This window comes from Euwallacea fornicatus, chromosome 28 (assembly GCF_040115645.1).
Source record: "Euwallacea fornicatus isolate EFF26 chromosome 28, ASM4011564v1, whole genome shotgun sequence".
Classification (NCBI taxonomy): Eukaryota; Metazoa; Arthropoda; class Insecta; order Coleoptera; family Curculionidae; genus Euwallacea; species Euwallacea fornicatus.
The window spans coordinates 1,924,439-1,942,009 of NC_089568.1; the positions used below are offsets into that span (position 1 = coordinate 1,924,439).

A 17,571-nucleotide genomic window follows, 5' to 3' on the forward strand; every position below is an offset into this window, starting at 1 on the left:
ATAAATTATGTGTTTGAAAAATAATTATCGACAACAGCGTCTTCTCATGGCCATCAGAGGAATGAGCGCATTTGCTAAAAATAATCAACATTTTGAGAAATGTTTATACAAAATTCACCACTTGGGTTCGGTTATTTCCGTGTGTTTTGAAAGGATATTTAGAAATGAAAAAATTTTTTTCGTGTTGTCATTGGCTCTCAGCTTGTGTTTTGGACTTTGCGAGGCTCGACCGGAAATAAATGCGTAAAAACTGTAGACTATTAGACTAAAATGCAAATCAGACAATCCTGACATTAACATAAATTCCGCCCTCAATCAATCACCCATCAGGTCCACTCGCCTCTTCGTACGGTCACCACTATGGAGCAAGGATTAATAGTATCTTTGACAGGCCTCTTTGAAAGCAGATGACCAATAAAACGTTTTCGCGTGAAATATAGTTCCTAAAGTAATTAATAATTGCATTAATCGACCTAAAAGTGTCTGGCAACTGGGTTAACGATAAATTTACTGTTTATTGCTTCAATTTTTTTTTTAATATTTATCCTCCAACCAGATGTTGCCGTAGGTTGCTTCAAAAGGTTGAAACAAAAATATACCACATTGTCGAAGCTTCCTTATGCATATAAACAATGAAGGAACCTTTTAATGAAACCCTTAACTAACAACTTTTCTTATCCTGGAGGGAGAATTTCCAGGCTGGAAAAGGGAATGTTTGGTGCTTATCTCGGAAGGCAAACTTACTGTCTTGCCGAAACAATACTAGCGAATACACTGAAGTGTTTACCCAACACTTAAGATAATATTTCAGCTTTCTGGCAGCTTCCGCCTTTGCTGTTCAACGGTTAAAATTCCATACACAAGAGAGATTAAATCGATTCGACTCACGTAAAATACATCACGGCTTCCCTGTTTATTATATTTGATTCCTACCAAATCAAGCGATACTAATGCGAATTACTAAATAGACGGGTTTAATTGAATTTTGCTGTAAACATGTTTTTCATCCAGCTACTGACCGACGAGACTAAAACTGAAGTACAGGTTTCTTCCTAATTCGATTTTGTTATGAACCTAATTTAAGACCCCTGTTTACGCATTTAATCCTGCCTTTAATTGTTCGGAGGAATCTCGGGATTGAGTATTCAAATTAGAGTCCTTTAGTCCTATTAATAGTTTATGGGAGATTTTGGGTATTACATTTTGTAACAGTAGTAACGGCAATTACGAATCGATGCTTCGACATAGGAGGTTCGTAGAAGGACTTATAGAAACAGTACGTAACAACGGCAAGTGATACTAATTTCCAATGATTCGAGAAACAATTTTGTATTATCTTATACGTCAAATAAATTTAAAAAATTGCGAACTCTTCCTTCGTTTTTAGCGAGGCAGTAATAAAGACTTTTTCAAAACCTTCCCGAACAAAGTTCAAAGCTCGACAAATCATACTTCTGCATTTCCAAAAAATACTATCTTTCAATTCTCGAATATTTTCACGTAGCCTTCTAAACACGTTACAATCTAAATAACCCCACAAGAAAAAGTCTAGCGAATTTAGATCTGAAAATCATGCCGGCCGATCTAATGCACCTCTTTTGTCAATCAAATTTTCCGAAAATTGTCCATCGAGTCATACTCGAAACCGACCTTATTATTGTTTCTCTGATAACGGTTCACATTTTGAGCATTTAATACTATGAAACATTTAATCTCAGTAATCTAGTTTGCACTAGTACGTATTTTTCCTTCTAACTATCGACTTCAATAACCGATTTCAGTTTTCTTGGTGCAGTTACATGGCACATTGAATGCCGCCTGCAATGATGTGCCACGTGAGCCAGTTGAAATGCGAAAGTAAAGGTAGCTAAGGATGAAGGGGTGACTGATAGAATTCTTTAAAATATCGCACTAAATGTTCCCCTCGATATCTACACAGACGGTCTTTGACTTATTTTTAATTTTCTTCTTAACCGAGATACACTTTAGGTGGTTCGTTTTGAAACAAACACCCTGTATACCTTTCTTTTCTTGCCCAACGATTTTCGTAAATGGGAAACGACGAAACTATCAAGCATATATTTCCTGAAAAAGTCTTAATAGGTTTTCGGAACCTGGAGGTGCGGGAATCCCTCTAGCAGCCGCGGGTGGCCGTATGGTGGACTATACCTTATTTCCATCTTGAATTTTTAATATCTCTTGGAATGCATCCTTAATGGCAAGTCTTCAAAACGGGGATGTGAAAGTATCGCATAACGATGCCACCTATTTAGAAATGAAAAATCCTCGTTAAACGAGAACTACAGAAATAAGAATTCTAAAAACTCACGTCCTAAAAAGCCGGGGGCGATTTTTTACTGAGAAGCCATAACGTTTAGGCATAATATGTTTTTGCTTTCCTGAACGTGTTGTGCCTTTTAAAGGGGAAGCAATGCGGAAAAAATCAAAGAAAGAACCATATATCCTAGTCAGCAGGCTGGCGATGTATTAAAAGAATAAAAAAGGCCACCACATTATACGTATATTTCGCAGAAAAAGGAATGCCTAATGGAACACAAACCGAAGTTAAGAGCCATTTGGTTCGATGAAATATCCAGATTTTTTTTTTGTTAAAGTTGAAGTATCCTATATCCATCCCTCTTGTAGTAGCGTTTTCTTTTGTGTGAAATAATAGTTATTTGTAGAAACGAAATAAATCATCGTTTCTTAAAAAAAAAAAACAATAAACCAACAAGGAGACTTAAGTCACAAGTTTTACACGATATTTTTAATAATGCAGATAGATCTAAATTCATAAATCTGAGGGGTAGATCTCACCGTCGAAAGGACGATAAAATGACGTGTATTTGCTGATATTGCACATAGCTGATCTGTATTGATTGACCCATTTTTACGTTATTCTCAGAGAACTTCCTAGTCCCTAAAATCGAGAATTGGACCTCAGTGCCGCTAGGCGCCCATAATAAAATATGATGGCCGATTAGATACTCCTGGAGATTATTACATGAGTGATTTCCGTTGAAAAATCAGAAAGCGGAGCTTTTTTAATATCCGGTGATCTGATAAAATATCAAGACTTTCAAATAGCTAGTCATGAGTTACGTAAAATAGCATTAATAGTGTGTTTTAGCATATATCTCTTTCTACTTTTATTGCACGATGAAGGAATGTCAAGAAATAAGTACATATTCGAGTGTATTCAATCTAGCCCCAGCTCCTCCAACCATTGTTATTGAATGTTCCATTTGTTAACTGGAAACCGAAATGAAGGTATCTGCTTTCATTGTGCCGTTAGTTACGAAATAAAACCCGTGCGGTAATCAACTTCCATTTGAAAAACTTTATTTCTGATAATTCGAAAAATTTTATTTTCCACATAGGTATATCGCGCAAGCTCCATCTAAAATTTATAAAAACGATTATACTATTAGAATGGGGATAGTGAGAATTTTGAAAAAGTTTCAATCTTCTCCGCACCAAGCCCCCTTGTGTAATGGACAGTGAGAGTAAGTCAGTTCAATATTCATTCATGAATGCTGCAGGTGAATCTCACAGATTTCCCAATTTACGTGATAAATTGCACGATTTTTCTCCCATTTAAACTTTACATATTTTCCATTTTGGATTGCACATCAATCCCTCAAAAATATGGAACGAAATTCCTAAGTTTCCAGTACTTCAACCCCCTTTAACGACTTTACCGGCAACAAAACCAACTCAGCGCATCAGCACATCGCAAAACTGAGTAAATTATGCAAACAGATGCTCACTCTAAGTCCGACCAGCACTACAGAAGCCATTGTACTAAGTAAAAACCGGCATAATCTCCAAGAACTGGCGATAAAAGCAATAACAACACAAAACCGTGGACAAACTGCACCGAAGGAAAATATACAAGCGCCAACGCAAGCGACAGAGCGCCTGTGCTCTGCTTACGGCTTATGGAGATATTCCCAATAAAAGTGAGGCTGAAGTTAGTCTCTGTGTCGGCTCTGCTTTGGGTTGGAGTCGATGCAAAACTCCTGTTCTAGGGTCACGTTTACGTGAAATACGTGAGCAATTCGCGCGAGCTTTCGATGATTCCGATAAGAGTAATGCCAGTTGATTAGATAAATATCAATCCCTGATTATTGGGCAGAGCTTCATCCGACAAAAACTGGCTATAATAAATTACACTCTATGGATTACATTCTTTTGTAGTGGGTTTTTGAGTGTCGATGACCTAAATGTGTGTAATGATGTGTGAATTTAGTAGGATGATTTATACGTGGTTTATTGGAGTTTGGTTGGTGTCAGCTGGAGTCAGCGGAAGAGGGGAGATTTACGAAAAGATAGGTAAGAATTTTCCTCACTTCCCTTACACATTTTTTACTTTAAAACTCTTTTTCCTCATCTACATATTTAAAATTGATTATACCGCACAAGTCTCGAATAATATTTTGTGAGTACAATACATTAGCTCCCTTGCATGTTCTGCATATTGCTCATAATTAGGCTCAGGCTGACGATGCCTTATTTACAAGATCGATATGGGTTATTTATAGATAATAATAATCACATGATAATAGGTGGAGACTCTGATTGATGGACCCTTAGGGGTTTCGATAAGATCCCTTAGAATAACGTTGAGCACTCGTGCTGCTATCGAATATGGGTTTCTTGCCGCATAATCGTAATTTTCACAAAGTGTCCACGCCCACGATTTTCAATTAATTCTTTCCATTTTATAGCAATTGTTAAGATCACCTCTCAGTCAATTTTCCAATGATTTATTCTTTCCGAGTAGCCGAGAATGTATTCCATTTATATGAGATTACAATGCTTCCTAAGATCTTTGACTTAGCAGAGCAGATCAATGCCTCATTCATAAAATGTGTTTCCCGGGCTTTTAATTGATTTAATTATTAAAACGTTAGTTGATTTAATTTCGCGAAGTATCTCGATATTTCCCTGGAAGGTATTTTGACCTTACTACAAGATTCGGTAGACCCGAGTAGACTCGGCAGCCGAGTCTATTGTGGTCTTAATTGTCACAGCTGACCTCAGGTTGCAACGCTGACGATGTCAGAGCATCTAATTTAATTCAATACAATGCAACACAAGAGATTCGGTCTATTATGCGGAATTCTCTCAAACGTTTCTTGAGCAATTTCTTATTTTTCCACATATTTGTGCAATTTTCCTAATCTTAAGCTGCACATCAGGACCGGATATCAAATTTGTTTGTAGATCGTTCATTTCTCACATGAAACATTCCAGACCCGTAGTTACCCTTCCTTTTCCCGCGCATTGGGAAATCGTAAGCCGACGACAATTTTTTGCTTTCGCAAGAATATTTCCTATGAGTCCGTAAATTATTTTTCTAAAAAATATATATATAGAGTGAGGTACGTTTGTAAACGCAAATAGGAGTCCGCCTACTAATATTTTGGAGGATATCTTAGCCGTTACAGAACCTCCTCCACCTCTCCTCCCCCAGTTTTTTCACGCAATTACCTACTACAGCGGACCAAAAATGGGCCGACCGCTCCATTGATCATCGTACCAGATAAACACAAACGCCTATAAATAAACAAAATGCAATATTAATTATTAAAAAAATTGAAAAAAAGGCCAGAAATCGTAATTTGTACTTCCAATTGGCGCACAAGCGTTGGTTTACATAAATCTGAACGAGGATGTACCATGTGGATGAAACGGGCTTTCAAACGCCCAAATGATGAACAAATTCGGAGAATCTGTAGCCGCTTTCAAAAAAGCTGTAGCTCAAAGAAATGAATTTCCTATTTATAGTTTGGGCATTTTTATTATCGTTCGAAGGAATAGAGGGTGCCCATTTAACGGCCCCATGGACTCCTAGGAGTGTATTTGTGATTTCATAAAAAATGATTTATAGAGAAGCATATGAAGCTGTTGAAGGTAAATTTTAAAATCAGTGCCAACTCTACAGGGTGTCCCAAAAAGTGGGATTCCTCTCTTGGTCCTGTGTTGGTTCGTAGATTTTGTTCCCTTGGGTGCAGCGCCTCGACGCTATCACATTTTAAAAAGAAATTTTAGACGCTTAGTCATAGTCGGAAAGTTTATGTCAGCGACATGTGTGAAACTGGCCTAAGACATGCAAGCAATTGTTCTATAGCTCAGAACTGAAGCTTTCAAACTGATAAATAAACGAAACTAAAGTTATTTCCATGACTGTTATACGTGTAATACGCCAAATTGAATTTTCAGTTCCATACTATCATTTTTTGAAATATTATCAATGCTCACTCTAACTAAATAGCGACAAAACAAAGTCTGGATAACTTTGCCAGGAGGATAATTACCTTAAAAACATTGAAATTCCCACGTGTTATTATTTAGTTTCTTGATTTCAACCAACCCAGCGTCGAGGAGTTCAATCAACTTTGAAACACAACACGGTATGCGAAGATCCGGGAGGAGCTTCCAAAAGCTTCAAGAAAATAAAGCATTGATTTTCGTGCTTCAAATAGTGTTTAAATCAACTCGTTTTAAAACCCTATCCAGATTTGTTAAAAACGTAATCAGAATGAAGTTTTCCTGAAATTTTTTCGAGGCACAATTTTAACATCAACCAAATACATTTTTGTCAGACAAATCGTATTATTTTGAGCAGGTTTTGACGAGCACGCCTTTAGGATTAAAATTGTGTTTTCGGCCGGGTTCGGAAAATAGAGATACGCCCGTAATTTGAACTGTAATACAAAAGTGCCTTTATTAGTCGTACGTGACTAAAATACGTCTGCAATCTGCATAGCGGTTACCCAGGAAAAATATTAAATTCATACTTGTTGTAAATTTTGTAATTTCATTTTTACGATTTATTGTGCGCCTGCCGGGACTGCTGGATGTTCCCGTTTAGAAATTTATTGCGCAATTAGTTTGCGTGTTAAATTTTACTACGATTATATCAAACATATTTAAAGCAAATGCATTGAATGAGCAAATGTTAACCTTGTAATAACAGAATTTCATTTCCTGACTAGAAATCAAGCCCTTTAGCTGGGCATTCCGACGCAGTGTTTCCAACACTGAAAACCCTTTATTCCAGCATATCGGCAAATTGAATAACAAGAAATAAATATTTCAGATCCTTCAAAAATAAACAACTGAATGTTCGATATACCAGACAGTTGCAATTTACCTTTAATTAAAATTTAAGTTCTCTATCACGTCAAATGAATAAAAAATAAAACTTGTTTAACCTGTCAATAGCATGCACAATCGCATTTTACTAACATGTTTTACCTTCGATTCTCTTTGAATTAACGAACGTGTCGCGTTTCGAAAGTTTAAATCGCATGAACGGATTCATTCTGTGTTTTAAATCCTGCTCAAAAAGAACAGAGCGGAATTTGAGAATCGCTCAACTATTAAATTTACTCTACGCCAAAGGAATGTTGCAATGAGATCCGGAAATTTGTTCTAGTTTAAACTAAAGCGGATAATGGATTGTTGCGGATACAATATATGTTGCTTTTGGGGGCTGCAATGGAAATAAAACAAGGTAGGAAACAAATTCTCAAAACTGATTATTTTGACGCAAAACATAAGCGGCGTATGCGTAAGGACAAACACACGACCGTATTATTAATTAAAAGCCCTTCGACGATTTTTAATGCTTTAATTTAAATGCTCGCTATCGTTCATAGCGATTATCGTAGTGTTCATAATGATAAATTCTTTTATGAGTTAATTAATATTCCATAAATAACTATTATCGATCTTTTACGTACATAATAAGCTTTTGTTAGCATGTCCTTAATAATTAGCATTGCATAGAACGTGCCATTATTGTTTAGTAATGGAGTTTTGGATTATGACCATTATTGTATGTGGGGAAAATGCATTTCTGATCCCTGCAAAAATGGAATCGTGTATTTAATTTAATTCATGCCAGGTGAGTTTCAAAAACGCCGCTATATGGATTTTTATGAGCGCTCATGGCTGTTGTGGTGGCAGTGCTGCTACCTCGATGTTAAGTTTCCCACCACAGTGCCGGTGGTTACGTGAAATTCTTCAAGTTCAGAAGTCTATCCAGACTTCGAAGGAAAATATCTCGAAAAGTTTTACATTATTTCCACTAAGTAATATTCTATGAGTCTCGGACTACTGAAGGATTTTCTCGGAAACGAAAGTATAGATTTTCGTGGATTATGAGGAGTCCTCGTTGCCATTTGCTCTAGCAGACCTGTCACTCTGAGGTCAAATTCTCCACAAACCAGCCAGTTCACGCTTAGTCGTCCGAAGTTTTCGAAATTGGCGGTTTAATTTTAACCTGTCCAAGAGTTTAAGCTCAGCTGTCAGCCCGTATTAAATAATGCGACTCGATTAATTTTAAACTTCACCATGCCGCAACTCTATCCGTTCGAAGTGCACTTCACAGGATTAAAACAACCTTTTGCTAGCGTCCGCTTATCCAATAAACTTCACGAGAACGAAATTGCGTTACGGTGTGGTCATCGTATTATGACGGTAAACCCGACTGAGCCGGGGTGAATTTTCTCTGAAATTACATTTTTAGAGTATCTGTCCTTATAGATACTTTTGCCAACTAAATTTCAAATAATACGACAAAAGTGAGGTAGTTAGGTTTTTGCTTGGGTTGGAAAGGCAAACCCCCCAAGGTAATCCCTATTTTCAAGAGAGAAATCTAGGACAGAAAGGACAATGCAACGAAATCTGTAGTTGGTGCAGTAATAAAGGTGTCTGACATTTTCGCTATTGTTAAAGTTCAGTTTTCCGGCTAAAAAAATACTTTGCGATTAACCCACATTAACAAATATTAGAAAACTCCCGACCTCCATCATTATGAATATTAAAACAGCTTTGTAACTTTCGTTCCAAGCTAACCTCAGGATTTGCAAATTTGAAGACTACGACTATTCAGATCGATATCATACACTATTAGCTAGGTCAGCACAATCTGCTATCACGAAATAAAGGTCCGGCTCGGGATTTTCCCGTATAGCAAGGGCCAGCTGAAGCAAATAATTAGTGCGTGGTGAGCTGCCCGTGACTCTTTAATGTGGCCAGTGGAAATCGGACCGTTGAGAATTTGGTGACAGGGAAGTGGCTTTAAAAACTTGTACATACACGAGTAACATTCGACCTCGACAGTTTTGAGTTAATTATGTTTGTTGTTACTAAATTGGTTCTAAAATTGGGAATAAAATTATCTGCAAAATCCCAACTTTCGAAAACTTTGCTCGTCCGGGAATGTGTGGCGTTAATGGCGAAAACGCAGAATTTCGGCAAATACGTCAACAATGACAAATGTTGCTTCTTGTTACCTTTGTGTGGAATGGACTTCACGCTTTATTATGCATTTCCGAATGGCCCGAAAAAAGAATTCGATTATGGCTTGATTGTTCTCTGGCATCACATAATTTAATTACCTGCAGACAGTATATAGAGTATCTAATTCGAAAATATAAACATTGAAAGTATAAAAATACACAGGCTCGCGTTGGAAGGAAACGAGTTTCCGATAATAAACTAACTTTGAACTGACCTCGAAAGGAGAAATATGGGGCACACGTAAATTACTTCCTTAGGACGATACAACGATAAAATCGCGTTTTCAGACTGTTAATGACGGAACTTGTTTTTATGCATTTTCTTGTCATCGAACTCCCTGAAATACCTCAAAAATCGACAAAACTTTCTTGTGTACCGGAGGGACTTTATTTTAATTCTTTTTAGGAACGGATAAATCATAAATCCTCAACCTACTCGAGAACATAAATATTTACTGAACCTGTTATTTCAACAAATTCTGTTCCTAGTAACTCTAGCAGAACTTTTATCATTTGTCTCAAGGATGAGTAATGTTTAGTGTCCTGTATAATTCTGACTGTCACTTTTAAATAGAAATGAACATCGCGGGTTAGGCGTGGATTATAACACTTACCACACTAGGGGCGAAAATAGCCTAATTTTTGCAAGTATATAGATGCAACCATTAAATCTATTGCTTCGTGTCAATGTGCAAATTGGATTCTTCTCGTGTGAACAACAGCGTGAGATAATAATAATTTGAAAGCAAAAGCCCTATAATCACTCAAAATTCTTTCGTACCTTCTATAGGCGCCAAATGTGATAACTTGGGCTGTGAAACTATAAAAATCTTCCTTTGTGTTTTTAGAGCTTCGTGTTAAGCTTGAAGGAGCATGAAGCTTTTATAGTTTCCTTCGTTTCTGTTTTATTCTGGGATTCTTTGTAGCATTGAAATCATGTAATTTGATGGAGTTTTCTGTTTATTGCTAAGAAAATGCTGTTTACGAAAGTCCTTAAAAACTACTTTGTTACTTTTAGACTGAACGATATTAAGTTAATGAACCGAAATCGTATTTTGTTGTTATAGTTGCTATAAGAGACAATAACACAAAGAAATACGGACGCCGTTTTGGTTTATGTCTTGTGCCCGATTTGATTTTATTTCACTATCACATGAAACACCATAATACTTAATTCCACATGAAGATTGGCTTAGTGCAGTTTTCTTAGATGAACCCGAAATGGGATTGAAAAAGAAAACCTTTCCTGGAATCTTCTGTTCCCCTAAAACTAGATTACATGCATTGTGGAATTTTCAGCAAATCCAAGTCAATATTATGTAATCTTGTTTCCGAACGTTTTCTTTATATTTGAAGTTTATTATGTGGATTACGTGTTTGCATTCAGGGCAAAGCTATTTTCCTCGAAATCTCCGGTGTTTTAAGTCGAGTTTAGTTAGAAAAACTACAATAGCAAGTTTCCGACGTTTTCGTGTGTGTGTCGTTTCCAAACAAAAATTTATGTAAGTTTTCAATTAACTAATTGCCATATTTGTACGGTGCATATGTATTTAAGGTTGCAATTCAAGCCGTCAACATAAAAATGATGGATAGTGTAATACTCTTTCATTAGGGTCTCCTGGTTACAACATTGTGAAGATTTAGGGGCATTTTAACCTCGCCTAGTTTATTTAGAGCCATTTTAACAAGTCAACAAAGTTACTTAGTTCAATTATATTTGAATTTGCAACCACGCAAATGTGGTCGTATACTAAACTATAGAAATTATAATTACAATTTTGAGTTTGCAGTCAAGATTAAATACAATACATGTAGATATAATTATTCTGTTTTGGAGCTAAATTATGCAAGTTTTAGTGGTGTTATCAGGACGCGAACTTGGAAGGAAATCTACACAGAAACTCATAAGTGTCCTCGATTTACGTTAAGCCAAGGTCTTTGTTTTGACAAAGCTACCATTTATCAAAGCAATTAATTTTTTTCCGCCAAATACATTTCTGGGTCAACTAGAAACAACATAATTTCGAACAAATACCTGAACATTTAGTAGTAATTTGTATGAATACCTCTTTTGACACGTACATGAATACTATAAAATACGTTTATCTTACAAGCGCATGAATGCTGCCACTACTTGATGTTTTTAACCATCAAAAGGGGCTACGAGTTTGTCAAAGCATTTAGACATGCCGGAATTGATTTGTCTAATATTATTTCCGTAACATCCATATATGCATCATAATGGCCGTTTTATGCACGGTCAAACATGCTATAATCGCAGATTGTGATGCAAGCGTAATAAAAATATTATTTCTGGATAATATGCCCCTTTTCATTCCCTATTACGATATAATATACGTGTATAACTAAAATACGTATTTTTTTATGTATCTGTAATTTTGTAGGCAAGCCCTATTGTTACCTGATTAGTTATTATTTTAAACACCGTTTATCTGAACTAACTAAGTTGATATGTATGACAATACAAAGTGATCGGAAACGAATATAAATAGGTTTGATTTGTTTGGTACACGAGGGTGCATCCAAAAGTACCCGATCTCACATATAGATGGCGATGTTTTCGTTTAAAAATTGCCTATATTACAAAGACCTAACCTTAACAACATTTGTCTAAAGTTGGAGGGTGAAACCCCGATTTGTGTTTGTTTTGGAGCCGTTTTTAATTAATGTTTATAGAAGTTTTGCGCACATGGAAAAAATGGGTCATCGATGCGTGATTAGATACTGCAACATTAAAGAGGAGTTAGATTCCACTCTGGAAGAATCTGGTCTTTCGTTAACAACTGCGGAGTATTGAGTGACAGCGGTCGTGCGGGGTGCCAAAATGAATTCCGCAGTAGTCGACCTAATGACACTTCAGATCTGACCACTCCAGAAATTGTGATGGAAATCGACAAAGTTGTACTGAAAGACCGTCAGCTAAAATTGCGCTAGTTAGATAGACGTTTCGAAAAGTACTGTCCATCGCGTTTTGACCGTAACAGTTTGATATGAGAAAGGTGTAGGTAAGATTAAAGAAAAAGAGCACCGTGAGGACGTTTCGAAGGAGTGTTTGGCAAAGTTTCGCAGCAATAAAGACAAGTTTTTACATCGATTCACGACCATGAATGAAACATGGGTCCATTATTTCACACCTGAGACGAAAAAGTAGTCAAAACAATGATCTCAAAGGGGAGAATCGGTTCCAAAGATTGCGAAACCCATTTCATCTGCTGGAAAGGGGTGCCGTCATTTTTTTTTTTTTTACATGCACATAGGATAATTTTTATTGAATATCTCCCAAAGGGAAAAATAATAAACAGAATATTTATATAATTATATAAAAGAGAATATAAAATTTGTTGTCATATTTGAACAAAAAAATTGGAAAAAATTAACCGCATTTGGAGAAAAAGAAAGATATTATCCATCAGAACAGCTGCTCACCAATCCACACTTCCCTCATCGCGATTACCAAAATCAATCGACTTGATTTCGAACTTTTCCTCATCCGCCCTATTCGCCAGATTTAGCCCCTTCAGATTATTTTCTATTTTAAACTCGAAAAATAGAAATTTGCCAATAATGAAGAGTGAAGTCCGAGGTTGATGCCTATTTTGAAACATTCGAAATTTCTTACTATGAACAGGGTATAAAAACCATAAAACATTGCTGGGAAAAGCATGTCAATCTTAAAAGGAACTATGTTGAGAAATAATGTAATATTTTCATTTTTTTTCTGTAAGTGTTAGGTCAGGTACTTACTTCCTGGGACTCTCCTCGTATTATGAGTGACACATGTCTAACAATAATTATGACCTGCAAATTTATACAATCTTCTAAACTTAGTAAATAAACAACTTCCAAATAAATTGTTTATGCAGTTTTAAAAAAAATTCAGAGTTATTCAAAAAAACAAAATATTGATTGAGTGATTCTTTAGGGAAACTAAGGTCTATTTTGCACATAGGATACACAACAACAAAATTTGTTTTAAAATACAATATACCCCTAAATGTCCACATTTGTCTACATTAAAGCATTTAACACTGGTCAAACCTCGCTTATTAGTAGATACCCCACCAGGAAAATTAAATAATATACAACCAATTCCAATGCCAATCATACGTCTAGTTTAACTTTAATGTTAAAACCGCCTTTTTTCTTTAACAATTTCTGCATTTCGAAAAATTTATAAAACAGAGTTGAACGTGTTCTCTCAATGCAATAAGCGAGTCTGGACACTTATCTTCTTACGGAAGATAATTGTTGCTCAAAAGGCCTAACGCAACAACAAGAAAGAAAAAAATTTCTGATCCTGAAAATTTTAAATGAAAATTTATTGCTGGACTCGGGAACCTGAAGGGAGAACTAAGTTTTAATCTGGAAAATTTGACAGGATATAGAACTACCGAAAATAAAGACAAAAGTTCATATGACAGTTTTAAAGTTTCCTTATCGACCTTCAGGGTGATAAGCTTTAAATTTTTCAGCTGTAATGGTTTCATTCCTAGTGTTGGAAAAATTCCAACATAAAGATTTCGCACTCATGTAATGCCCTAACATCTGGGCAATAAATAAAAATGAAAAGAAAACAGACCTCAATCCTCGACTTACCGTTACGTGCCGAACCGTGGGTACCGCATTAAGTACCACACGTCTGGTTTACTTCCCTCCTGATTTATGACTTGCTAGTCGTGAAACAGATAAAGGGCAGCAGTAAATCAGCATGAAATATCCCGTATCGACCCGAGCAAGTGACCCAAGAACCAGAGAGTGGCAGCGATAGGGTAATGGTTCGAAAACGTCGAGGTGGTGATCTTTCCCCGAATTCGTGGAAAAAAACCCAAGATAGGGACCAGCGCGTTGGAGGAAGAAAACCGCCCTTTTTGGAGCGACGGGCGTTTCCCGTCTCGTCACGTCAACAACCAAACTCCCAACTCTCCCGATATCGAAAATAAAATTAAACTTCAACAACTTCTGACGCATCTCGTTGCAAATCGAAATCTGAACACGGGTATTATAGTCAATAATCTAATTGCTAATCAAGCCCTGTACAACAACTGGCTTGTGAGTAAACGTAATGTCGTACGTATAACAGTGTTTCTGTACCCTCTTGAATTTTCGGATCTCCATTGTTTTATTCGGTAGTCCGTCTGATCTTTCGATCAAGTAATAAACCTCGCCAGCCTAATTGGATTAATTCGTGGGTGCCTAGTGAGGCAGTCACTACTGTGAGGCAAGAACTCAGGGAGCCCTGCCCTGAACACCTCGAGTTTGGGAGATATTTTACGGAATATTCAGCGTATGAATAGCTTTGCGATCTATGATTGAACGTGTGAAATCATCGGAAAAAAATAGAAAAAACAAACGAGTGATGAAGACAATGCAATGAACTGCTTCAGTTGACAATAATGATTTATAGTAATACGCTCTTTTATTAGTAAGGTAAGTAACGTTCCAATTACTTAGCTATATCTTAGGCATGTCGTAATAGCAGAAACCCACATTAGATTGGCTAGCAATGTTGTAAACGATCTGTTGTTCGATATACCAGGTATACCAGTATGAAGTGAGCGTCAGGATATAAATGTCTCCATGTAGAAGCAACATGCAAAAGATGGTTTCAACGATTCAGAAATAACAATTTTGATGTGCAGAATGAAGAACGTGGCAGACCACCAAAAAAGTTCGAAGACACCGAACTGCGATCAATATTGGATGAAGATGACACTTTAAGTCCATAGCAAATGGCAGAAATGTTAAATGTTGCACAACGAACAATTTTTGATCGTTCAAAAGCTGTGGGAAAGATCCAAAAGTGTGGAAAATGGGTGCCGCATGAATTGGACGAAAGACAGATGGAGAACCGAAAAAACACCTGTGAAATTTTGCTTCAAAGGCACGAAAGAAAATCAGTTTTGCATCAAATTGTTACTGGAGATGAAAAATGGATTTATTTTCAAAATCCTAAACGGAAAAAATCATGGGTTGATTCGGGACAACCATCAACATCGACTGCAAAACATGATCCATTCGGCAAGAATCGGCAATGCTGTGTGTTTGGTGGGATCGGAAAGGTGTGGGGCACCACGAGCTTTTAAAACCTGGTGAAAGCTTTAATACTGTTCGCTACCGACAACAATTGATTAATTTAAACAACGCATTGATCGAAAAACGATCAGAACGGGCCAGAAGACACGGGGAGGTGATTTTGCTCCGTCACAACGCACCTGCACACCTGTTAAGGATACCATCAAAACGCTTGGCTGGGAGTTGCTATCCCATCCGCCGTAGTCACCAGACTTGGCTCCTGCGGACTACCATTTGTTTTCATCGATGGGACACGCATTCGCTGAGCAGCGCTTCGATTCCTACGAAGAAGTAGAAAATTTGGTGTCTAATTGGTTTGATGCCAAAGAGGCACATTTCTATTGGCGTGGTATCCATAAATTGTCAGAAAGGTGGTCAAAATATGTAGAAAGCAATGGTCAATATTTTGAATAATTTTTGTTTTCTTTCCTTGTTAAAATTTGTGTTTTATTTTCACAAAATAGCGCTCATTTCATACCGGTAGACCCGGTACTGCTAAAACCTCATGTGCACAAACTTACAGCGAATGGTACTCATCGATATCTCTGCTTAATTACGTGGTGTGTAACACGTAATTGTCCTTCTGGCAGGAATCGCAGCGGCGTTAACTTTCTTCGAAAAACTCAATATTCAATGAATTGTTAACCAACAGCTGTCGCTCTCTAGCTGAACATTGAGAGATCGGGTGCTAAGGTCCCGATCCATAAAGTACAAAAACTACTACCTTAAATTCTACTCGTATATGTATGCAAAGAGTATCCTTCCTTGGTGGCTCCTCATTTGGAAACCTGAACGTTCGCAGGGTAAAGCACAAAATGAAACCTTCGATTATCAATAAGGTATCTGATGGCCAGAACGAACAAAAATCAGACGTACTTAGGAACGAAACGTAACTTACACAAAGGGCACATGAAAAATCCAGCGAATTCTAAAAGTTCACGTGATCAGAATGGAAATTGAAAATCTGATCTAATGCGCTAAGCACGCCCCCAGGTTTGAAATTTATAGTGAAACTGATTACAGCTGATTGTGATTCATATCTTTTGAGGGAGTGTTGGAAGACTATTGATTTCGACATTATTTTAGGATAACAATGAAGAATGCAAAAAGTATTAATCATTTATGTATTTCAATTAGGATTATGGATTAATGCTCCGGCATGCGTCCTGCAAAAAAAAAGAAAAAAAGAGTTTTGCCATTTTATCACTGCTACATAAATTAAGCAATTGTCCCAAAAATGGTGATTGCAAAACCAAAATGCCAAAACATTTTATTCGTTGTTCGATTTATTATTTGTTCCCACCGATCAGATTAGCTTTTATTCATTAAAATGCTCGACCATTTAAAAAATAGTTCTTGGTGATTAATGGTCAATGGAAACGAGCTTATCAAAGAACATCAGTGTTTTTGTATGAAGTGAATAAAAATGTGGTCAACTAATGGAATTGCTAATACACAAACACAGCAAATCTGATACCCTTGCGCAGCAAAAAATATTGGCTTAAACCATTAACTGAAAATCGATAGATTTATTGCAGTAACATATCTCGGAACGAGAGAACACATTGCTGCAATAAAGTTTCATATCTATTTCATTCTTTAATTCCGTCCTTCCGTGCATTTAAATGTTCCATGCAGCTGAACCTGAAATAATAAATCTTTCATCGCTTTTCGTTTAAAGCAGGAAAGAGAACGGGCATGGCGTGAACCTTTCTATTATCAATAAGACATTTGGCAGAGCAAATTGCAGAAACCAAACATGGCGTGTCTGGACGGTTCGAACCTTGAATTTTAATGGGCCTTTTCCGGTGATTTTTAAATTAACATTGAAGGTCAAAAGAAGGAAGCGTCTAGAATTTTTCTTATTTAATCTTGCTACCGGCCTCCTTGGAACCCCCGCGTAAACTTGATGAGATCACGTTTGGTGGTCGTATGTACAAGATGGCTCCAAATTTAAAATTAAATTCATAACTATGCGTTTGCACTGAATCTCGACCAACTGGTTTATGTCCCTGCCCACACCGCGATTAACAGCGTTCGACAATAAATGTTTTCCTAACGAGTGCGGAAATTTAAATTCTTTCAAAGAATACATTTTCCGGCAGAGTTGCGAACGAAACAGATTGCAGATAATCGTTTCGACACACAGATGTCAGAGAAA

General features: G+C 36.8%; 1 protein-coding gene across 1 annotated transcript in view; it reads left to right on the forward strand.

The window, feature by feature from the left end:
* The first annotated feature begins 3,974 nt into the window (after positions 1–3,974).
* Positions 3,975–17,571, forward strand: part of LOC136347417 (acid sphingomyelinase-like phosphodiesterase 3b) — a 154,603-nt gene continuing 141,006 nt past the window's right edge. Inside the window, exon 1 of the mRNA XM_066297397.1 lies at positions 3,975–4,335. Coding sequence (XP_066153494.1) covers positions 4,227–4,335 — 109 coding nt within the window. The 5' untranslated portion in view covers positions 3,975–4,226. The remainder of the gene's footprint in view (positions 4,336–17,571) is intronic.